The sequence below is a fragment of the Heptranchias perlo genome, chromosome 26 (assembly GCF_035084215.1).
Source record: "Heptranchias perlo isolate sHepPer1 chromosome 26, sHepPer1.hap1, whole genome shotgun sequence".
NCBI classification, from domain to species: Eukaryota; Metazoa; Chordata; class Chondrichthyes; order Hexanchiformes; family Hexanchidae; genus Heptranchias; species Heptranchias perlo.
In genome coordinates this window covers 18,335,356-18,360,860 of record NC_090350.1, presented here as the reverse complement: position 1 = coordinate 18,360,860, position 25,505 = coordinate 18,335,356, and the positions used below count along the sequence as shown (strand labels likewise).

General features: G+C 41.2%; 1 protein-coding gene across 1 annotated transcript in view; it reads right to left on the bottom strand.

Moving 5' to 3' along the window:
- Positions 1-25,505, bottom strand: part of csmd2 (CUB and Sushi multiple domains 2) — a 1,323,345-nt gene that overhangs the window by 71,574 nt on the left and 1,226,266 nt on the right. The window contains exons 51-57 of the mRNA XM_068006939.1: positions 23,701-23,895; positions 19,242-19,415; positions 18,480-18,653; positions 15,049-15,222; positions 14,769-14,957; positions 10,211-10,384; positions 521-703 (exon numbers count right to left, since the gene is read on the bottom strand). Of these exons, the coding sequence (XP_067863040.1) occupies positions 521-703; positions 10,211-10,384; positions 14,769-14,957; positions 15,049-15,222; positions 18,480-18,653; positions 19,242-19,415; positions 23,701-23,895 (1,263 nt within the window). The remainder of the gene's footprint in view (positions 1-520; positions 704-10,210; positions 10,385-14,768; positions 14,958-15,048; positions 15,223-18,479; positions 18,654-19,241; positions 19,416-23,700; positions 23,896-25,505) is intronic.

Sequence of the window (25,505 nt, the reverse complement as noted above, 5' to 3'; positions counted from 1 at the left end):
AAAATATAGCTGAACCTGATGTACAACTGTGTGATGCAGATAAAATATCGTGTTATTGGAGTATGTAACAAGACTAACACATCTGGGCTATTTGGGTAATATGTGCTGTGAAAGAGAAACTTTAGTGTGTTACATATTCTTTGTGCTATAGCCGTGAATAAACTACTGAAAACTATTTTTCAATTAAGTTAACCCCAACTTCAGAAAAGTATCACATACAGCATCAGAGTGTTGTAACTAATGCACGGATTAGTAATAGGATGAGGTTGTACTGTCCATAAACTATTAACTAGATTGATTGTCTTTCAAGACAATTTGCAGGACAACGATGCCCCTTTATAAAGTGTGAAACTAACTTGAAAAAGTTTGGTTATTTATTAAATATCTCTGAAAAACATTTACGTGATGCACAATTTGCTCAAAAGCTGGTTAGAACTATTTCCTGTGAGATATCAGGAGTTACTATGTAAATATTTCTGTCCTTTAGCTGCCCTGTTCGAATGCCCAGTGAATCGTGTACCTTGACACTCTGGCTGGATCCCACTCCAGCTCCCATGTAGTTGGCAGACACGTTCTGAGGATCCTTTAAGTGCATAGCCAGCTTCGCAGGTGAATTGAACCACGTTCTTCACTCGGAAATCCTCACCCAGCCGAATGCCATGTGCTGGGATTCCTGGGTCACCACAAAATCCTAGACTATTGCCTGTAATGCATAGGAGCACACAAATATCACAACTCAGAATTCTCTCTCAACTATAGGATGATCAGGCCACACCTTAATTGTTAATTAAAAAATAATCAGAAAGATAGGTTATGGATCAAAGTGCTAACAATGGCCCCTTTTTAAGACATTTTTAAAAATATACTCTAGAATACTGAGAATAGATGAACTGACATCCAAATGCTGAGATGAGGTCACATGATTGAAATCACTCCTAATAATTCTAATATATACTTATAGTTCTCCCACAGTATTGTTCACAGGTGTTCAGGGATGTGGGATGGAGAGTGGAGCAGTTGGCTGGGGAATGCAACCTGGTCCAGAGAGTGGAGCAGTGAGAGTGGAGTGGGAACTGGACTGGGATACAAGGTATAATTTGAAGCAGGAATGGAACAGGGTCAGTTTTCTGCTATCTACCAACTGGAGCAACATGGCTCAGTGGCTAAACACATTTCTAATGCTGAAACTAGGGCGAAGGCTGATGAATGTGGCAAGTTTGTTTCAGTATAACATACAACATCTTTACATTGTTATATGTTCCAACCTTTTGTATGAAGTTACTTACATTGTTTTCCCTGTCAATGTCGCCCAAGATAGAGTTAATAAGTTCAAGCTTTACTATGTTTTGCTTTTTACAGAACACAAATCACAGCCACCTTCAAAGTGTTCATTTATCCTAACAATGGCTTACTTGGGTTTTAGTGCTGTCAGGCCTTTTCCATGGTAGGGAAGGGTTGTGACTTTACAGTCCTGGTACATTCTGCGAATGGCTAGTATTTCTGTCAACTGAAAAAAATCTTTGCACGTAATGTGACCTCCACCCTACCTCCCCACCCCCATCTGAAATATGTGGTCGCACCGAAGAACAACATCCTATTTTTTTGAATGCAAGCAGTCCACAGAGTGCTTGTGTGGAGTGACATGTGGGCATTGTAGGAGGTAGAGTCAGTTACTTCCTTCTTTCAGGTTAGCTAATAGCTGACAAAGCAATACCTTTGGAAAGTCCCATGAAGTCAAATGCAGGGTGTTAGTAAGAGGGGCAGGCTTCTGGTAGGCAAAGTTGTAAAGTCTTCAAACACAGAAAAGGCAACTGTATGCATACATTTTGCAATTGTGATATTACAAAACCTTTTGTTTACTACTATGGCCTCGACTACTGACAAAACAAAATTGCATTCAAAAGCATTTCCAAAACAAATTTGGAATGGTTATTCCGGTTCCCCTTCTCTTGCTTATTAGTTGTTTTATTGGTAGCTGTTTTCTGACTGCTGATTGATGATAGGGAATTCAGGACAAACTTCCTTACCCAAAGAGTGGTAAGAATGTGGAACTCGCTACCACAAGGAGTAGTTGAGGCGAATAGCATAGATGCATTTAAGGGGAAGTTAGATAAGTACATGAGGGAGAAAGAAATAGAAGGGTATGCTGATAGGGTTAGATGAAGAGGGGTGGGAGGAGAGGGGCCCCAGCTGGGCCGAATGCACCGTTTCTGTGCTGTAAAATCTATATAATCGCAGTCCCTTACTACTTCTTAAATGGTACTTCTCCATTCCTGCTTGATATTTGTTCACTGCTAGGTTTTAGGCCTGTTCAGTCTTAATAATATGATGTTTAAGCTAATCATGTGCAGGCAAGACATGTACTTTGTATCTGTGACAAGGTAAGACACTTTCAAGTCTTACAGATACTTTTTTTTACATATACACTAGCAACGCTCCCATGGGGTTGCTCATGATGAGTCAGAGATTTTATAAGAACAGGGTTGTTATGCTATGTATTCTCAGGGACACTGATTTATCAGCACTGGGGTAGCTCGAGAACTTGGCAGTATTGAGAAGGGGGAGCAAGGTCTGGAAGCACATGGATGAGGCCATAGAATCTAGTAGTATTTTTGGGGGAGGCCTGAGGGTCTGGGAGCACTGGCCTGTGGTATTCCAGAATACCGAGAAGACTGGAAAGGAAGGTTCTAGTAATACTGGGACAAGTTTAAGGATTTGGAAGAGCGCTCTGGGATTAGGTGGTATTATGGAGGCATGTTTCAGCGATCATTGGGATGGTGCTGGGATCAGAGAGAACTGGGAATGTGGTTTGGGATTTGTGAGCACTTTGTGGGTCCTGGGATATGGGAGTTTGGGTGGGGGGGTAGTCCTGGGGTCCAACAGAATTGAGGTGGAATTCTGGAGCATTTGGGGGGCAAATCTGGCACTATTCAGGGTTGCTGGGACTTGGTAGTATGGGGGAGGAATATCTAACAGCCTAATGGGGGTAGAGGTGCAGGAGAATGGGATCCACACTGTTATTGGCCCCTTTTGAAACATCAGGCCCCAACCATACCTTTCCCACTGTATTCCCACGAGTCAGTTTCTTCCCACAACCCATCCACAGCTCCTTCAGCATCCTCTGAGTCCCATCACTTTCTCTATTGTCAGTTGGCTCCTATTTTTAGTTGAGCATTTAAGCATAAATTTTCTACTTCTTATAATTAATGGATGGAAAATCACAAGCTGTGGGTGTGCGATTTCCTAATATGCACTCCTCAGCGTGTGCCAGGATTGTAGAAGCAGAAAACTTAATATACTATTAGTGGGTTTGCTGATTACAGTCTTTAATAAACAGAGATTTGCACTAACAAAAATTACCTCATAAAACACAGAAAAGCTCATTGTTTACACAGTTTCCCAGTATTTTTATATCAACAAAGATTGTTGGAAAAGAAACACCAAGAGACTGGTGCTATTTATATGGACTGCCTTTCACAAATGTTGTTTTTCAGTGACAGAAAAGCACAATTGTCAATACATTTACATTAATTCATCATTTGCCTAAAGCAAAAGCTTTGAAAACTCAATCTACAGTTTCTCTCAAAGTCTTTTGAAAAAAGCAAAGGAACTCTCAAATTCCCATAGGATAAGGGGATGCAGTCTCCATTCTTCCATGCCTGCTGATGCACAAATTATTTGCTGGGAAATTCAACAAACTGTACATGGTCAGTTTGTGCAGTTGATATAACTGAAAGCTCGAATTGTTGTGAGGTAATAACTAACTAGTTGAACCCAGGCTTTTGGAAGAGGTTGAGGCCTTGAAGTAAAAACGTCAATGACGGCATTAAAAGACAATGCAAAGGGTAAATTTAATCATGTCATTGTGAAATATGGAATTTTTCAAATTTCCTTTTTTTAATTTAAAATCTTATTTTGAACTTTAGAAATTTCAATTACTGAGGAAAAAAATGGCAGTTGAATTTTTTTCAGAAAGCATTTTGATTGATTTGTGGGGAAAAGATAGTCAAGCATCGCATATTGACGTGACAAGTCAGTACCATCACTTAATATTGGAATTGCGATCAGATGTCACCTAGTGGCATGACAGTTAATAGTTACAGGTAAGTGTTGACATTTAACTTTGGAATCCCCATTGGAAATATTTACATAGGTTTCAATAGAACATGTGCCCGACCCTAGATTTGTCAGAAGATATAGATATGAAATAAAAACGATAAACTTCGTAGGATAGTTCAGTCTTCGATTTGTTTTATTTGCTGACAGGGTGGCCAGTATAATTGATTCAATGAATGTGTCCGCGTTGAAGGATTGATAACTGTAAAATAATCACTATGGGTTTATTCAGATAAATAAGTTGGACAATATAAATTATAATGTTATGCAATTCACTCCAGGTGGGAATTGGGTTCTATTTCTTGATGTCAATAGAACCCTCCCCTCATTTTAACTCCTCAAAATACGCCATAAGTTTCTTAAATAATACATTTTTAATTGTTATTCTGGTGTGACCAAGGTGAGTTGCTAAGTATGTCAACTGTTAAATCATATTATTGATGGTTAAAACAAAGACTGGTTGATAGTATCAGAAGGGTATACTTATCTACTGGGACATAATTACTGCAAAATAATAAAGATTCATGACAGGCTATAATCACAGGAGATTGTCTGGGAATTTACGAATACAGCATACATTCTTTCCACAAACAAAAGTAACTGATTCATTTTTATCCCCTTCCAAGTTGCTGTGAGAATATAGAAACAATATAAGGCTTTTTTACCTGCTCCACCATTTTGTTAGCCATGAAAGCACTATATTTTCAAACCCAGTTTCCTATCTTTTCTCTATATCCCCATTACTCCTACCTCCCAAATACCGAATTCCTTTTCAAACACCTAACTTGACTGCATCTATGGCCTTCTGGGGCAATGTATGCCACGTTCTGACAATTCTTTGTGTTAAAAAGTAGATTCACTTTTAATGAGCTTAGATCAAATTCTAAGATTATGGGCTCGATATTAGGAGGGAGGCGGGTTGGCAGTGGGGGGGTCGACTGGACGCGTGGGTAACGCGCCCAGTGAATTCAGGGTGCTCCGCACGCGATCGCAGCCTAATTGAAGTCACTTACCCTGGCTTCCGGGTTTCGTGCTGGAAAGCTGTGCAGCGGGCGGTCTGCGCACCCGCATCATAGGCCGTCAGCTGGAGGAGCCCTATTTAAAGGGGGATTCCTCCACTGACTGATGCTGCAGAAAGGAGCCAAAATTACAGCATGGAGCAGCCCAGGGGGAAGGCTGCTCCCAGGTTTAATGATGCCTCACTCCAGGTCCTACTGGATGGGGTGAGGAGGAGGGGGAGGACAGAGATCTTCTCCCCAGCAGACGGGAAGAAGTGGCCTGCCTCTGCCACCACGAAGGCCTGGCTCGAGGTGGCAGAGGAGGTCACTAGCACCACCAACATATCACGCACCTGCATATAGTGCAGGAGGCGCTGCAATGACCTAACTAGGTCAGCCGAAGTGAGTACATTTACTCATTCCCCTACACTCCGTCTGCCACATCTCCTTCTGCGCTGCCAACACTACTCTATTACATCACTCCTCACACCCATTCAAAGCTCATCCTCATCTGAGCTGCACTTACTCACCTCGCCAGTACTCATCCCACCACTTCCACTCAACCCAATCCTCATACAATCTCATGGCTCTATCTCATACTTACCCTCTCATACATCTCTTTCACGGTCAGCCTCACCCAACCTGCCACTACCTGTGCTGCAGCCACAGGGCATGCATCACATATGTGTAGTAGGAAGTGTAAGGCAAATGTGTCGTGAGTATGAAGGGGATGCACAAGGGTGTTTGAGGGTTTGGCATGGTTTTTACTTATATTTGCTTTCTGATCAACTTACATAACATATTATATTGTCACCACTACTGCCACGTCTTTGCAAATCTTGTCTGGTTTTGCAATAATACCCTTTCCTGAGGATCACTATGAAGACCCACAATTGATGCCACCCATTGTGTCACTGCAGAATGGGTGTAAGTGTATTTGCAGGGCTCTTTTGTGCAGATGACTGAGAGACGCTGGCGATGTCCCCGGTGGCACCCTGGAAGGATGCAGAGGAGAAGTTGTTGAGGGTAGTGGTGACTTTGACAGCGACAGGTAAGAAGATGGTGCGTGGGCCAGCCGGGAGCAGCTCGGCATGAAGGAGGCTGCAGATGTCCACGACTACATGTCGAGTGACTCTGAGCCTCCGTGTGCACTGCTGCTCAGAGAGGTCCAGGAAGCTGAGCCTCGGTCTGTCGACCCTGTGGCGAGGGTAGTGCCTTCTGTGACGCATCTCTCTCTGCGGTTGCCCTCCCTCCTGCTGTGCAGGTGGATGTGTCACAGCACTGTGTTGTGGAGCTCCACGTGTCAGAGGGTGGACGGCGTGGCCGGCGAGGCTGGTGATGCTGGTCGTCCTCTGAGGAGGTCATGACTGCAGCTACGGCGGCCCCTATCCGGAAGATGTACATTTGAGGGGGTCCGCAAGGTAGGTAAATGTGTCTGTGCACCAGGGTTGAGGTTGCAAGTTGGTGAATTTTATTGTTAGGAGGAGGGTGGTGGAGGCCAAACTTTGTCCAAAGTGACAGAATGGCCTCCTGCAATGAGTGAGGGTCTCAACCCCCACCTGTCAAATGGACCTTTGCAGCTGCCACAGGCTGTTGACTGCAACACGTCCATTTCAACTGGGAGTGTTTCCCCCAGTACGGGAAACACTCTCAGTTTAGATGAAAATCCCACCCCTCCTAAAATATCCTACAAATCAGGTCTGCTAACGACCTGAAGTATCCAATTAATTTATTTAAGTAGGATCCCGTCGGCTTTAATTTCCGGCGGGAGTCCCGCATGCGGGGGCTGCGCGCGCATCTAAGCGCGTCACTGGGGAACCCGGAAGTGGGCGGGTTGGAGCCGGGCTTTGGACCCACCCCGGGAATCCCCAATTTTCGGAGCCCCCTCGCCACGAATGCACCCGCTCGGACGTCCGAAAATCGAGCCCTATGTCTCTTTGTTCTGGATTCACCTGCAAACAGGAAGAGTCATATCCCATCTACCCTGTCAACTCCCTGGCCAATGATATCCAGAGAATCAAGGTGGCTGGTACATCTTAAGCTGTCCTGCATTGGACATTCCACCGACATGAAATCAGATGACTGTCATACAGCTGATGCGGAAATTCTAAGACTTGCAACAACAGATGTTGTAAATTACCAGAAGGCCGGGTCTCAGACTAACTAGTGACTATTCTCCTTTGAAGGTAAGCAGAGTCAAAATGGCTCCAGGATAACAAGCCTGCTGATGGAAGATTGAAACCGAGTGAAACCTCCTTGGCTGACTCAATTGTCCAATACCTAAGTCAGGCAGATCTGCAGAACACTTTGGCACAGTTGATAACTGATACCAGATATTAAGGAGATGAATCTGTTAAGATATGATACACCCTACAATGTGGAAATTTGATACAAGAAAGGAATAGGAGAAACCTCAAGCCATTCTGGGAGAAGAAGAAAATAAAACCTGAATATTGTGACGAGCTTTCTTAATTTATGAGCAATCTGTTCCTTTACCAACAATTTTACTTCAGGTCTTGCTTTAAGATCTCCACATTTTAAAATGAGAATGTGAATTAATTGAGATATTTGATTAACAGCCGCACATGAAAATAACCCATCAGAATGCACAACATGCCTACATTTGTTTCTCCACACATAACAATTATTCCAAACTACTCTGCAGAGAATACAATCACAACAAACAAAAACATCAATTTTCCATGAGCTCTGATCACAGAAACATTATGATTTAACATCCGGATTATTTTCAATAAGAGTTACATCAAGAACAAACAATTCAAACTTTTAAAACATTAACAAAAATAAAATTATATTTGCTATCTTATACACCAAATACGACCCTTTATATGGCTATTTTGTTCGAGACAATGGGTGGGTTAAGAATTCTGTCCTTTTGTCTCTGAAACCTTGGTTCAAATCTAGCTTAGTCTCCTCTCTGTGCTGGCTGTACCTTAAGTTTGGACGGTTTCAATGCTGTGCCCAAAATTTGCAATTACAATCCAAGATACGAGCCATAATTTATCATTAAATGTCAGTCACACTCAGAGAGAAGACAATAATGCCCCATAAGTAACCAAAACAAGCCAATTTTGTCCTGAGCTTGAAGTCAAGTCATATTATTCGGGCAAAATAAAGGGAGTTTTAGTCTGCCTCTTGGGAGCATTTGATGCTGATTGAGTACAAAAAGTGGCCCATTCAATTGGATCACTATTCCTTAGATTATTAGGCAGACAAAAAAAATCCCATTCGTAAATATTTATTATTTCAGTACTAGAGTTTATAGCGAAAAATATATAAATTAGCATTAGCTTAAGACAGGACTTAAGGACAGATCTAGAAAATATGCAGTACACACAACTTAACTGAGTACTTTTGTTAATGGGAAGAGTTGTTTGAAGGAAACATCTGGTCATGTACAGATTCATTCCTTGTAAATTTTATCTAATGATGTTTGCTTATAAAGCAGCTGGGCAGCATAATTGGTGATTCTGGCAATGGGCTTTTTAATACTGGGATATTAAAGAAAGAAAGAAAGACTTGGACATATTTCACGCCTTTCATGACCACAGGACGTCCCAAAGCACTTTTCAGACAATGGAATACTTTTGAAGTTGTAATGTACGAAATGTGGCTGCCAATCTGCACACAGAAAGGTCCCACAAACAGCAATGTGATAATGGCCTGATAATCTGTTTTTAGGCATTAGTTTAATTGGCAGACTTTTACTCGCAGCAGTAGTCTGCCAATTAAAAATATAGAATCAGTTAAAAAGTTATTATAGTTAACAACGTAGCAGGTTCATCAGAGATAAGCAGATTTCAGTTGCATGTGGCTTCCCATCTGCAGCCTGACTCCCATATGGCAGGCTGCCCATGGAGCAGTGGTGCAGATGTGTTCTGCTTGTTGTGGCCAATATCACTTAATTTGGGCTAAGTTAGGGGTCAACCACAATAACTTTTCTCTTGGGGAGAGGGGAGTTGTGTACATCAAAGGTGAAAGCTGTCAGTACTGGAGAGAAGTACATTGTTCATCTTTTTGCACCTAGTGTCCATGTCAAGCACTCAGAGGTGAGGTTCAATACTGATTCAATCCAAATTACAGCATGCCTGAACCTCAACCTCAGACAAGGATTTTTCTGCAGTAGTATGTCACGTCCACTCACCAAACCAGCCAGTCCTGTGGCTCTCAGTGAGTTACGGATAGCTTTGTGCTATGGTCACATCAAGCCAACAGAGGGAAGAGCCTGTCATCGAATCAGTCTGTGCTGGTCTTGAACCCAGAACCTTGAGAACATAAGGATCCTGAGGCACTGTATGTTAAGAATCCTCGGCTGCATCTTATACAGCCCGTGAAATTTATTCACCTTAAGTTTGCATAGCTGTTCTGCAACCAAGATGGCAGTAATGTGAATAGAACAGCCTACGAGTGCAACACCATCTAGTTCCACTTACAGATCAAATAAGTTATCTCTCTCCTCCTTGGTAAAAAGTGAGGCAAAAAACTTTTTTTTTAAGAACTTTTGCAGCCTGCATCAGTCGTCATGCCCTCACCAGAACCCCTTTCAGTCGCCCCACTCCATCCCATCCCTCGTTTTTCTTTTTCTCTTAATATAACTGAAAAACTTTTCATTAATATCCTTCACTTCTCTTGCCATTTTCAATTCAAAATTTTCCTTGTCATTTTGATGCCTTTATACACTCCAGGCATCAGCCAGATAAATGGGAATAATGCACATTATGCCAGTGCAGCATAGCCTTGGTACATAATTCTAGAAGCCAAACCTTCCACCCATCAGATTTTATCTCAGGGATTCTTAATGCAACTCATTAATCAATTCTTCATGGTCAGATTCAGTATGTGTTTGGTGATATCTTTCCTCTTCCTCATGCCCTTACCCCTGGAGTAGCTGTTTGAGGCTCAAACAGATCTAAGCAGCAACTTTTATGTTAAACAGATTTAATATCAGTCTGTCCATGCCTCACTCAATAAAGAGGCTGTCCATGTGAAGGCTCCCCATGCTTTATCTAGCAGTTGATAGATATTGACCTGAATGTTACTTTCAGAAACCTGCATGATGACGCGAGAATGTTTACCTGAGCAGTGTGGTAATGATCCACTCCAATGTCCATCCAGTTGACACATACGAGTGGCATTTCCAATCAGACGATTTCTTCTGTTACAGTGGTACCGGACTGTGGAGCCAACTGTGAACTGGTCACCATACAGTTCTGCACCAGGTGGGACCCCAGGATGACCACAGGTCACCACTAGGAGAGAAAGAAATGAGACAGAAAATAAATGTTTTATTTGAAACACACAGTTTAAGAAATCATTAAATAGGACAATACGTAGGTTACCCATAGGGGGCATGCCGTGCGCATGATAATGCATAGGTTGGAGTGTGTTATCCCGAAGATTGAAGGAGAGCAACTGTAGCTCCAATATTCAAAAAGGGAGTAAAGCACTAGTAATTACAAGCTGCTTAACTGAACATCTATATTGGGAAAAATGCTTGAGGACATTTTACAGCTTGCATTAAACATCTAAAGAGAACAGATACTCACAGGCAGCAGTCATTGTGCACTAATAGATCATGACTTACAAACACACTGGAATTCTTTGAGATGGCAACAAAGTTAGTGGAAGCTTAATAGAATAGATGTTGGATCATCAAAAGGCGTTTTGACAAATTTCTTCCTTTGAGACAAGTACATAAGACTAAGGCTGATGAAACAGTTAACCAATTGTCTCCATGGATTGTGAATTGGCATAGCAGAAGACAGAAGGTCCTCTGCCAGGAAAAAAGTAACCAGTGGTGTTCCATAGGGATTCCCACTGTTCATAATATTTGTGAATAAAATGAAACAATGGGGTAGTTTTTCAGTTTGTCGCCAGTTGGGCAAAACTGGTGTTGCAGATCGGCCTCCTGTTTTAGAAACCGCCCGATCTTCATTCCCAATGATTTTAATGAAAATAAAATTGGGCAGTTTCTATAACGGGTGGCCAATCCGTGATGCCCACTTTTATGCCCAAGCGGTAAATTGAAAATCGACCCCAGCGTGTCTGCAGTGGTGTTATTAAATTTGCTGATGGCGCAAAGCTATGTGGGTGGGTAATGACGAGGAAGGAGATTATTGTCTGACAAAACTATGACAAGTTTTGTAGATGGGTTGGCAGATGGCAGATGAATTTTAATGTGGATGAATGCGGGGTAATGAATAGGGGGCAAGTGACAGCAAATGTGTTATAATATAAAAAGACATATACTAGCAGATGATGAAAAGGAAAAGGATTTGGAAATGATCATTGATCATAGCCTGGAAGCAGCTGATTACTCTGGAGCAGTTATCAAAAAGGCAACCAAGGTACTGGGATGGATCTAAACAACATTGGATTACAATTGAAAGCAAGTTATACTAAGATTGTAGAGATCGATGGTGGGACTAATTCTGGAGTATGGTAAGCCATTTTGACCACTTAACCTCAAAAAGGATATAATTGCACTATAAAAGGTTCTGAGAAGAATGGCCAAGATGATTCCAGGTTTTAGGAGGGTAAGTTTTGAAGAAAGGCTCAAAGGACGGGACTTATTTTCATTGGACTAAAGAACAATGAGTGTGAGACATGATACAATAATACAATGCAATAATGTAGAAGCAAGCAAGTTTTTAAAAAAAAACTTTGACAAAGGCAACAGAACTGAAGGAAACATTCAAAATTCACAAGTCTCAATCAAGGTTAAAGACTGGAAAAAAACATTTTTCCCCATAAAATAATAAAAATGGAAAACAGATTCCCAGAGCAGGGAACTGATCTGGGCTCAACGAGCACCTTCAACAAGAAGTTGTACTGACATCTGTTGAGGGGTGATTAAGGATTAAATAGATATTAACAGGACTACATCATATTTTGTTAAGCATCTTCTGTCATGTGTTATGTTTTTAAAATAAACTCTATTCTGTATCATTCCTCATCATAAATAGAGCTGCAGTTCATCACAGGTCAGTCTTGCTCAGTTAATGCCTTTTTTTTGGCCAAGTGCTGTGGTGGACCAGGGACTGTGCCAGGGACCAGGTCTGTGCTATGGGTCAGGTCTGGGTTCTGGACCGAAAATTATGTTGATCAAGTTGTGCAGTTTCACTCAAAGTTTTGTTGTACCACATGATACAATAAATTATCCAATGCATGCTGTATAACATCACATGATAAGTAGCCATTTCATGCTTGTGGAATACAGAAGTTATTCCATGTATGTGAGAAAATATTCCAACGGAAAGTCTTTGCAAACAAACCACAGAGGGCTGAAAAAATTCAACAGCTGTGTACGGTAGCTACTCCCATAGCAACTTGTACCCAATAGCTACTGCTGAGCTTTAGTAGCATTCATACCACAATCGGTTCAGCTGGGCGGGACTGCACTCGCCTCGTTCCATTCCTATCTATCCAGTTATAGCCAGAGAATCGCCTGCAATGGCACTCTTCCCACTCCCGCACCTTTACCTCTGGAATCCCCCAAGGATCTATCCTTGACCCCCTCCTATTTCTCACTGACATGTTACCCCTTGGCAACATCATCCGAAAACGCAACACCAGATTCCACATGTAGGCTGACGATATTCAGCTCTACCTCACCCCATCTCTCTCGACTCCTCTACTGTCCTGATTTGTCATGCTGCTTATCTGACATCCAGTACTGGATGAACAAAAATTTCTTCCAACTGAATATTGGGAAGACCAAAGCCATTGCCTTCAGTCCCCGCCACAAACTCCGTTCCCTCGGCACTGACTCCATCCCTCTCCCTGGCCACTGTCTGAGGCTGAACCAGACCGTTTGCAACCTTGGTGTCCTATCTGACCGAGATGAGCTTCCGACTGCATATCTGCTCCATCACAAAGACCGCCTACTTCCACCTCCGTAACATCGCCTGTCTCCGCTCCTGCCTCAGCTCATCTGCTGCCGAAACCCTCATCCATGCCTTTGTTACCGCTAGACTTGACTATTCCAATGCTCTCCTGGACGGCCTCCCATCTTCCACCCTCCATAAACTTCAGCTCATCCAAAACTCTGCTGCCCATATCCTAACTCGCACCAAGTCCCGTTCACCCATCACCCCTGCGCTCGTTGACCGACATTGGCTCCCTATCCGGCAACATCTCGATTTTAAAATTCTCATCCTTGTTTTCAAATCCCTCCATGGCCTCGTCCCTCCCTATCTCTGTAACCTCCTCCAGCCCGACAACCCTCTGAGATCTCTGTGCTCCTCCAATTCTTGCCTCTTGTGCATCCCTGATTATAATCGCTCCACCATTGGCAGCAGTGCCTTCAGCTGCCTAGGCCCTAAGCTCTGGAATTTCCTCCCTAAACCTCTTGCCTCTCTACCTCTCCTCCTTTAAGACGCTCCTTAAAACCTACCTCTTTGACCAAGCTTTTGGTCACCTGTTCTAATATCTCCTCATGTGGCTCGGTGGAGGCTGAGGGGAGACTTGATTGAGGTGTACCAAATTATGAGGGGCCTAGATAGACAGGAAGTACCTGTTTCCCCGAGCGGAGAGTTCAAGAACTAGAGGACATAGGTTTAAGCTGATTGGTGGAAGGATTAGAGGGGACATGAGAAAAAACTTTTTTACCCAGAGGGTGGTGTGTGTATGGAATTTGCTGCCCAAATTGGTGGTGGAGGCAAGGAACCTCAACTCTTTTAAAAAGTACCTGGACTTGCACCTAAAGTGCTGTAAGCTGCAGGGCTACAGACCGGGTGCTGGAAGGTGGGATTAGAATGGGCAGCTGGTTGTCCTTCGAGCCGGTGCGGACACGATGGGCCGAATGGCCCCTTCTGTGCTGTATCTTTTCGATGGTTCTATGGTGTCAAATTTTGTTTGATAACGCTCCTGTGAAGCACCTCGGGACATTTTACTGCGTTAAAGGCACTACAGAAATTCAAGTTGTTGTTGCTGTTGTTGAGCACATCGAATGCAATGTAATAATTAAGCACCCTCAGGTTGGCTGTCAGTCTCCCTAATCATCATACTTGTTACCATGGCACTACTTCATAATACTCTACTCTCGTCACTAAGCAGAGGACACTGGACTGGACCCAAACTCCATCACTAAAAAAGGTACGTTTATTTAACATTTTTAACAAAACAATAGAAAATTGAGACATAAACTGAACATTATATAGGAAGTACTTGAATAGTAATGGTTATTTTTTTTTACTTAGGAAGGAGACTTGCTTTATTTGTAACTTTTCCCTCATGAATTATATGGGCTCCTTCAGTCATGAAGTAACATTGTATTCAGTAATTTCCCCCGGGTGATCTGCATAATGCAATGATGACACCTAGGAATTTTTCGATTTGTACCATTTCCAGTCGCTTTTTCTCTCCTAAAGGCTGTGCCTTATACTGGATCAGAGTTCCACGGATCCCAGTGTCATGCATTTCTCACTGTAGTGGTTTGTGGTTTTATTTCAGGAAAAGTGTCATATCTTGTGTGCGCAAAGTATTGATAATTATCTGATATTTGAGACATTATGAAGAACTTTACAATTTCTGCAAAAAAATTTTTGCAAATAACACTAAATAATTCACTTAATAACTTGATAATAAACAGACTCTTCATTTTTGATACCTTAGAGCCCTAAAATCACTTACAAAGGCACTTTGGGAGAGATCTGTCCCAGGAACCATCACCTTGACATGTCAGCACATGTGATCCCAACAGGTAGTATCCAGCATTGCACTCATATGACACGCTACTGCCATAACTGAATCTTTGGGCGATGTTTAATTGCACTCGACGAATGCCATTTTCAACATGTGCAGGATCTGAACAATTGACCACTGTAGAAAAATAAGAAAATGTGAAAGGTCTTTCTACCATTTTCTTTCATAGCCAAAAACTTCTAAACTGCTCAATAGTCATGGTTCATACCTTTACACATAGGGAGTGAGTTACTCCACTGCCCATTAGATTGGCATTGGGAGCTAATGGCACCATGCAGTGTGTACCCTGGGTTACAGGTGAACCGAACAATGTCATTCAGGTTGAACTGAGTTCCGTGTGTTATGCCATTAGCTGGATTACCAGGGTGACCACACGTAATAGCTGTGAGAAGAAAATATCACAATGATCATTCTGTAATATCTTTCAGTGAAACACTGACATTCTGATCCCTAACCAGCCCTTTCCCATGTTACATTAAACATTTATTACACATCTCTGCTTGAAATTAACAATAGGTAAGTACATAGATATTAGACAAGAGAGTATACACCACAGAAAATCTATCCAGAGTCTGCATAGTATACAGGAGACTCACCGAGCTACTAGAGAGATGTACATCATAGGGCCAATTTCTCTTAGGGAGCACACATTTGGAAAATCAGTCCTCATGTATACAATAACTGCTTTTTTCCAAGATGCTGCACGGATTAATAGCAATTCCTCTGCACCAGGTTACATAAATGATCCAATTTGCAGCAAACGTGCATGAGTTAACGCAGTGTTATACAAGCACAAGTGAGTGTACGGTTAACCTCTACCCAATGTGGAATTATACATGCCCACTGAAACACGCCATACACAAGGTGTTGGCTCAAATGTAAAGGAACGGTCAGCATTTAATCCATGTGTGCTGTAGAGGGGTAATTTAAGGAACTGTACTCCTGGCGCGGAGCATCACCTGGCAAGAGTACTTTTCGGGAATTTGGGTGCACTGTCCCGATTTTTCGTCTATGAAGAATTCTAAGTTTGTAAGATTACCCCTTACATGTATGGTATTGCATACTGAGAAATACTCAAAGCATACAGTGCCACATTTGAGTAAACTCAGTGCATATTTTATATACACCAAACAGGAGGTAACATTAAGACAAGAGATTGGTTAGCACTGACTGGAAGTGAATTGTCACCATTTATTCAGTATAAACTGTAGAGTGCCAGCCAGTAGTGAATCATCTGCTCATTCCCAGTGTGCTGAATCTTATTGGTGACAGTGAATTACTTCTATGCTTTCACAATGCGAAAAGACCCATAACTTACGAGCTCCACCAGCATGAGTTATGATTGTCTTTAGCAAGAGTGAAAGAACTCTTAAAACTCACCATCACCAGTGAGACACTATTCTATTTACTGCAAAGGACTGAGCTATTGCTTAAAACAAGCATGACCATTAAACAGATTCTAGAGACCTGCATGTGACTTGTCAACTACTAAAAGATTATTCAAATCCATGTGTTATCCTTTGTGTTTTTCAATTTTATGAATTATTGTCCACTGGACACTGAAAATATAATCTATTCCAAAGAATCGAGGCTTTTAAAACCCATTTAGCTCTAAATAAACTATCTACATTAATACTCTGCCTCAAATGGTACAAGAAACAGCACTTTCAATTGTTAAAGACTTAAACCTAAATTATTGTGTTGTCGAACGTTATTGGATATGAGTTCATGCTTATGATTCACTACATCGTGATGACAAGATACCAGCTGCGTCATCATGGGGAAATACCAACTTGAAGGGCTTCCACAAAGGAGGGGAAGGAAGGAATCAGAAGCTGGCCACTCTTTGATGCTCTCGCACAACACCTAGCACTTTCTGAGTAGGATTGGTAGTGACCTGACAACAAATGGCTTCCTTGTCCTGTCACTGGGGAATGGTTTACAGCAAATGAAGGCTAAGCATGGGGGAAGGGAGTTAAAAAACTGGGAGAAAATAAACAAATACGTTACGAATTAAACTTTAAACGTTGAAGGTTTAAAATCTGCTTCTTAAGTACTGAACACTCTTAAATACTTGAGTGATCCCTAGTAACAAATGTACAATTTTTTTTAACTTCAGATAATGTTTTTAAAATACTGATTATCTGGCAGAGGGTTACTGGTATTAATGGAATTTTGGGCATTAGGTGGCAAACTTCAAAGCTTTTTCTGAACCCCTCAACCAGAATACTGCCACGTTTTACATCAAAACCAATCCTTAGAAGTTTTTTTTTCCGAGAGAGGGAGAAAAAGGGGTTTGGTTGCTATCAATAAAAAGTAGAATCAAGTCTATGAAAAATATATTCCGAAATATCCCATACACTAATTAATACTCGTGCACCTCATGGTCTTCTATTATATGAGGCTACCACTCAACAAAAATGCAATATGCCACAAATTATTCTCCCGCATTATAAGGTTTTGCAATCTGCTTGTCCATATTTTGAGAAAAAAACATAAACACACACACTTTCTTCTTAAACTAACTTGCCTCACTTTTACAGCCCTTACATTATTTCAAATACCATTAATGGAAGTCCCTACTATAAGCTAGTCCCTCTTATTATATGGTTCAGCTTTCTATCCATTTGATAGCTGGAAATAGTTTGTAAATGCTTCTCATTCATCTGGGTCAGGTCATTGTGTTCTCACTTATTTAGGCCATTTGGGTTACTGTGCCATTTGCTTTCCTGCTTAAAACTATGAAAATCTATGATCATGTGTTATCATACTTCATGAAACACTGAAGTCGATTAGCAAAACTGAAATGGGCAACAAAAATAATTGGCATACAAATATATTTGGAAAATCCCAATTTTAGTCCAATTTGGTCCCAATCATATTCAAACTGCCATGTTGCTTCAAAGTAAAGGCACTGCACATGTTCAGAGGGACACTTTACAATTTTGACTTCCTGCCCATCATTCAACATGCTAGTCTGAAACCTGTATTAAAACATTGTGGACTGGTAGAGGTGGCCAGAGAGTCCCTCTGATTAGATGCCTCCATTTCAATAGTGGAGGTGCAAACCTCTCTGGAATATACTAATGTCTCTGTCCCCGTTGTTTCAAACCGATGTCGTATTGTTGGAATATACAGTTCCGATAGCTACTCTGTCTGTTTCCTCAGTCAGTGGTTCTAAGTCAAAATCGCAGCTAACATATGCTTCTGGATGTTAACCCCTTGTGAATTGAATTTAACATAATATCATAATATCAATTAATCCAAAACCCTCCCCAGAGCAAATAGGTAAAAATCTCAAAACATTGTACTATTCCAATCTCCTTACTTTGCTGTTATCCCATACCCTCTAATATCTTTCTTTTGCAAGTATTTATCTAATTGTCTCTTAAATACTGTATTGTGATTGACTTGACTTCAATTGTCTTGCACTGCATATCCAAATAGCCCATTATGTGAAAAGAAATCCTGGTTACCCAAATGAACTAAGTAAGTGAACACAAAGCAATCTAACAAAAGGAATAAGGAACAGTTGAGATATATTCACTCATATTAAAGGAAGAAAAACCTAATAGCTTCACCAGAGGCGTTTCGCTCCCCTTCACTGATTATTAAATCACATCCTGAACCAATACTTACGCACGCATACAGGTGATCTGCCTGACCACTTGTGGTCCTGCTGGCAAATTCGGACTGAAGTTCCAATCAAACGAAAGCCTGGATTGCACTGATACACCACTGTCCCACGATAATTGAAATTTTCTCCAATTATTTGGCCGTTGACAATGGACTTGGGCATCCCACAATGACCGGCTAAAATCAAAGAAGCTGCACTCAGTTCAAGTAACATTTATGGCTTGATTAATACAAATTCAGAACAGAATTCATAGGACAAGAGATGATAGCTGCCTTCAAACTATTTACATGAAGAGATTTTTTACAAGTTCCTGATGAGCATTTTGGCACATTCAATACTTTCATATCTCAATACCATCATTTTGTAATGTAATAACTCAGGTAGGTTAATTTGGTAACTAGTCATTAAAATTAGCCAAGCTGGTAAGTACGTAACATGATTAATCCCGAGTACTGTATCTGAGTATACATGTCATATTAATTCAGTGAAATAACAGCGGGAGGCTTCCAACGCTATTGATGATAAACTAGTCAACTTGATCTCCTTGGAATTAGTTGCCAGTCGCCCTCTGCTTAATGCACAAACTTGATTGCAGAATTTCAGAAGCAGGTGTTAAGCTATTTTGGTATTTCTTGAAAATGTTATTTTTGTCTAAAATTAAACTTGTCGATAGAAATAAATAGGACAAGCAAAATCTCACAGCTCAAAAGGGATAGAATGTTCACACAGCAAACACTCTAATGTAAACATTTCCAAATACTGACCTAGACATTTCACTTCCATTCCACTCCACAGACCGTTAGCCTGGCATTCCCGCACTCGGGATCCTACCATTTTGTATCCGGTATTGCAGGAAAAGATGGCAGTCGCATCATATATCGTTAATGTTCCAATCTTATTGCCATAGGGAGGAAATGGCAGTTCTCCACATGAGATTACTAAAGAGTTACAAGATTGAATAATTAATTTCAACAATTCAACCTCTTAAAAATACCTTTCTTCCTAAAATATTTTTTGGTCAGCCAAATGCCTGACACAGGCATGTTTAAAAGTTTACAATCCAAACAACATGTAGAATTTTTATTTGCCCAATATGGATGGCTTTCTCTACAGGAGCACATTCCACTTTTCTATGTCTAGAAAGAGACAGCGCAAGTAGGCAGAGCCAGGGTCTAAAGGCTGACAAGTCCCCTGGACCTGATGGCTTGTATCCGAGGGTCTTAAAGGAAGTGGCTACAGAGATAATGGACACATGGTTGTAATCTTCCAGAATTCACTAGATTCTGGAAAGGTTCCAGCGGATTGGAAAACCGCAAACGTAACACCCCTATTCATGAAGGGAGTGACACAGAAAGCAGGTAACTATAGACCAGTTAGCCTAACATCTGTCATTGGGAAAATGTTAGAATCCATTATTAAGGAAGTAGTAGCAGGACATTTAGAGACTCAAAATACAATCAAGGAGAGTCAACATGGTTTTATGAAGGGGAAATCATGTCTGACAAATTTATTAGAGTTCTTTGAGGAAGTAACGGGCAGGGTGGATAAAGGGGAACCAATGGATGCAGTATATTTGGATTTCCAAAAGGCATTCGATAAGGTGCCACATAAAAGATTACTGCACAAGATAAGAGCTCATGGTGTTGGGGGTAATATACTGGCATGGATAGAGGATTGGCTAACTAACAGAAAACAAAGAGTCAGGATAAAAGGGTCATTTTCAAAATGGCAATCTGTAACTAGTGGGGTGCCGCAGAGCTCAGTGCTGGGGCCTCAATTATTTACAATATATATCAATGACTTGGATGAAGGAACAGAGTGTCTTGTGGCCAAATTTGCTGATGATACAAAGATAGGTGGAAAAGCAAGTTGCGATGAGGACACAAAGTGTCTGCAAAGGGATATTGACAGGTTAAGCGAATGGGCAAAAATTTGGCAGATGGAATATAATGTGGGAAAATGTGAAACCATCCACTTTGGGAGGAAAAATAAAAAAGCAAAGTATTATTTGAATGGAGAAATACTACAAAATGCTGCGGCACAGAGGGATCTGGGTGTCCTCGTACATGAAACACAAAAAGTCAACATACAGTTGCAACAGGTAATCCAGAAGGTAAACAGAATATTGGCCTTTATTTCTAGGGGGATGGAGTATAAATGCAGGGAAGTCATGCTACAATTGTACAGGGTGCTGGTGAGACCACACCTGGAGTGCTGCATACAGTTCTGGTGCCCTTATTTAAGGAAGGACATACTTGCATTGGAGGCAGTTCAGAAAGGGTTCACTAGGTTGATTGCGGGTATGGAAGGGTTGTCTTATGAGGAAAGATTGAACAGGTTGGGTCTATACTCATTGGAGTTTAGAAGAATGAGAGGAGATCTTATTGAAACATACAAGATTCTGAGGGGATTCGATAGGGTAGATGCTGAGAGGATGTTACCCCTTATGGGGGAATCTAAAACTAGGGGGCATAGTCTCAGAATAAGGGGTCGCTCGTTTAAGATGGAAATGAGGAGGAATTTCTTCTCCCAGAGGATTGTGAATGTTTGGAATTCTTTACCCCAAAAAGCTGTGGAGGCTGAGTCAGACAAATTTTTGATCAGTAAGGGAGTCAAAGGATATGGGGAAAAGGCAGGAGTTGAGGTAAAAATCAGATCAGCCATGATCTCATTGAATGGCGGAGCAGGCTCGAGGGGCCGAATGGCCTACACTTGCTCCTATCTCTTATGGTCAAGTCTTAGGGACTCACAAATGTGTTGGAGATTAAACATCTCAAATTATGCAGTTTGCCTACAGAGTACTGATAAACTTCCTGCTCTTTGTCCAAATAGCAACATCCTACCTGTTAGGGCGTTAGTCTGCAGAGCTATCCAGAGGTGAGTAAGAAAAATCGTGGCCTCCACTGATACTTCTACCCCTACAGGTTCTATTAGTGAATCAGGCTGGCCAGTCAAGGCACGACCGCTAATGGTGGAGTGATTAAAATCGGAGATGCGGAAGAGGCAAGAATCGGAGGAGTGCAGAGATCTCGGAGGGTTGAAGCGCTGGAGGAGGTTACAAAAATAGGGAGGGGTGAGGCCAGGGTGGGATTTGAAAACAAGGATGAGAATTTTAAAATCGAGGCATTGCTGGACCGGGAGCCAATGTAGGTCAGCGAGCACAGGGGTGATGGGTGAACAGGACTCAGTGCGAGTTTGGATACAGGCAGCAGAATTTTGGATGAGCTCAAGTTTACGGAGGCTGCAAGGTGGGAGGCCGGCCAAGAGATCATTGGAATAGTCGAGGATAGAGGTAACAAACGTAGAAATGACTACTATTAAGATAACAGAAATTGAAGAATGTTAACACGTGTTACCACATATTTTTCACATTCACGGTCTGGATGGTAATCAGGGAGAGCAGATCACCCCCCCAATTTTCATCCCATTGATTTCAGGAGGGTTTAACAATGGGCAGGTGATCCGCTCTGCCAGATTACCGCCCAGACCATAAAAGTAAAAATCACCCCCAAGTGTTACAAGCTGGATAGCCCAGTGGTTAAGGATAGGATACGACAGCCTGGTCTTCAGTTGCATCCAAGTCTATATTCACAGAGGTCCACATTACACACACCACATCCTAGATAAGCTCTCTTCTATATGGATACTGGAGAGCCCCAATTGATACACACCATCTGAATACAATTAACACTAATTGATATAAATCACATGGATACAATTAACACCAGGGTATGATTTAACGTGAATACATACTTTAACAAAAACACTAACATGACTAAATGGTCGTGACCCTAGCGGGATTTTGTAAACATAAGGCCAGAAGACACATGTTATGGGTAAATATCCACTGTCCACAGCAGTTCTGACATATATAGGATGAACTGCACTCAATACTAACAAACTGGTTGGCAGATTTGTATCTAATTTCTCCTGGTGCTGTTCAACACATCCATTAACCTGATTGTTTTAAATGAGTCAACAAATATGTAAAAATAGCAGACAGAGGAATTTCATACCAATGCACAAACATTTTTGTCACAAATTAACTGGAAGCAACTTCATCCCCATAGTTTCAGCCTGCCAATAACCTTTTTCTGATATGGAGTAGAGGAGTAGATAATTAATACACATTTGAGTGACTTTAGCAGCGATAAAGAATTAAGATCCATGTTGACATCCTTTCTCTTCCCTCTCTCTTTATCTTGTTGGATTTTTTTTCCACTGAGATACTTTTGTTTGAAGAGGATGTACTGGTGACATGACGATGGGAACTGGGAGAGAGGCTTCTGAATCTGAGCCTGCAGGAGAACTGAATCAACATCAGCAGAGTTCTAGTCAATAAGCCAAGGTGCTCCAGCCTTACATGGGTCATTCATTAAGTTCCCTCACGTAGCTGGGGTTAGTAATTCCTTCTCAACCAGTTTCCCCCCTGATATCAACAACATTTTATATTTGAACATGAATTTTAAAAAAAAAATCAACACCAAATGAAAAACAAATTATATCAGTCTGTTGTAAAAATAAAGAGAAGTATTTGATAGCTTTGCTCCTTGGTTTACTGAAAATTTCTATGGGGATCTAGTGAAAAGTTACAATTCCCAGAATCCCTTTTAACCTTTTCAAATGAACAATCTACATTCTCTCCATATTCTCCCTTCTCCAACCAAAGCACTGACTCTCCCGAGGTAGGATTCTGCAGGCTCGGATACACTGTCCATGTTCCCATTCTTCATGTGTGAGCCTATACAAGTGTCAACTGGCTATTTGACCCTGGAGGGCATCCACACACACTCTGCAGGAGGGTGTCATTGAACATGTGACTTGAAGTGCAAACCCTGGCTGATTCTTCCCTCCCTAACCCATGAGCGCTGAGGCCAACTGCAGTAACTATTGCCTAGCTGAGATCACCCAACAGCACAGACTGAATCGAACGTGAGTCCCTATGTTCTGGAAAGCCGAATACACTGGGTGGTAAATTTTCCACTTGGGTCACCAAGGAACTCAAAATAATAATTTCTGATATGGCTCAAAACACCGACTGTGTCAGTCAGAAATATCAACCAAAAGCTTCAAACTTTTTCTGTCACCAAACACACTCTTGGACAGCTGACAGTGAACTGTTCCTTCTTCCAGCAGGAAGGTTTGGTAAGCAGCTCGTGTCTAATATTTTTCATCATTAACCTTTTTTGTAGAGCTGGATCACAAGTACCATTTTATACTTACTTTTACAACTGGGTTTCTGCTCTGCCACACTCCAAGTTCCATTAGCCTGACAGTTGATGACTCTCAGTCCTTGCAGGGAATACCCTGGGTCACAAATGATAATCACTTGAGCTCCATATTGATTTGGGTTTCCGTATAACAGCTTCCAATTGCCATGGTCTACATGGACACTGTTAATTTCAGGGCATGTCACCGCTGTAAGAACACATTGAACAACAATCAATATCAGTTTATCACTTCATTACCTGCTGAGTTGCAATTTTCTGATCGGTTATCATTTTGATCAATCAAGAATTAGAATTAAGCACGTTCTCTTACATTCCAAAATTCAATTACAATATTCCATAATGATTTACAATAAATGAGGAAAACCTTGCAATCCATTGATTTTTCCTGTGTTGTATTTTTTAATTCCACTTTTTAAATACATTGAGCAGTAACCATCTCTCTCACATTGTTACTGCAGATCATTTCAAGAACAATCCATACTTACTCGCTCCGTTTTATTTTCTAACAGATGGTTAGACAAGGTAGCCTTTACTCTGGAAAGTTTGGTTTGGTTCAAGCAGGTACAGTATCGCAACTCTTTTATAATGGAAAAGAATGCGCAAAGAAATTTCTATAACAGTCTTGTCTTTGCACTTATGCATATGAGACACCGCGGAGCCTAACACTGAAGGTGCACTGGAAAAGGAGTCTTTACCATTGATCAGCATAACAATGGAAAAGTAGTTATGCATTTCCTTGATGATAGTTATTTAGGAACAAATATCTTTTTTCTAAATAGTAGCTTCTAACATCAGGAGTATAGTTAAATTTAGCAGCTCATGGGACTGCTTCCATAAACTCAATAATGTTGGTTGCTTAATCAACAATTCTGATTTTGATATGTTGAAGACATTTGGAAAACACGGTGGTGTGATAAGCTAAATCTTTTCACCTCTGCTACCCGGGTGTGAATCCACCCCATAAATGAATGAATGAAAGTCTCCTCTCTTTCAGTTTATGGGTGCCAAGTACAATAAAACCGTGCAGCCTCAATGCAGCTCCTGATGAGGACAAGGCCATAGCAGAACTCTGGCCATAATTGAGCACAGGTTATCTTTTGAAGGAGTCACAGGATGTGGTGTGGAAAATGGAAATATCAAATAGGGATGCTTTACTCTGTTGGGGGTTAAGACATCTTGCTGCGGAAGAGGAGAAATAGTTTTGTGATCCAGGCTAGACCTGACCTGGAAATGCTTGATGCTGACACTAGTAGAGAAAACGGTTCCATTCTGAGCACTGACATCCCTTAGCTTGGTAAGTAGGTAGGAATAAAACTCACCAAAACATATCAATTTAAAACAGAATAATGAGACATTCTTAAATTAGCTCATTTAACAGATGGTATTTTGCTGACAATTTGAGTTGGTAAAGATTTGACAATTCCAAGAAAACATCAATTCAGAACTCTTGACAAAAAAAGTCTGTTGCAAGAACATTTTCCACGTGTTTAATGATTATTTTCCAGGATTCCAATGCTCAGTGAGTAGAAGCAACTCTGTATTTGTCAATTCAAAATGAGTTGATTCACAATAACTTTCTTGACGTAACCTCAGTAGGACACCTGAAAAGGTGGTGGTAGCAGATTCAACAGTAACTTTCAAAAGTGAATTAGATATATACTTGAAAAGGTGAAATTTGGGGAAAGAGTAGTGGAGTAAGAATATTTGTATAGCTCTTTCAAAGAGACGGCACAGACACGATGGGCTGAATAGCCTTCTTCTATGCTCTATGATTCTGTGATTCTATGATTCTAAGGC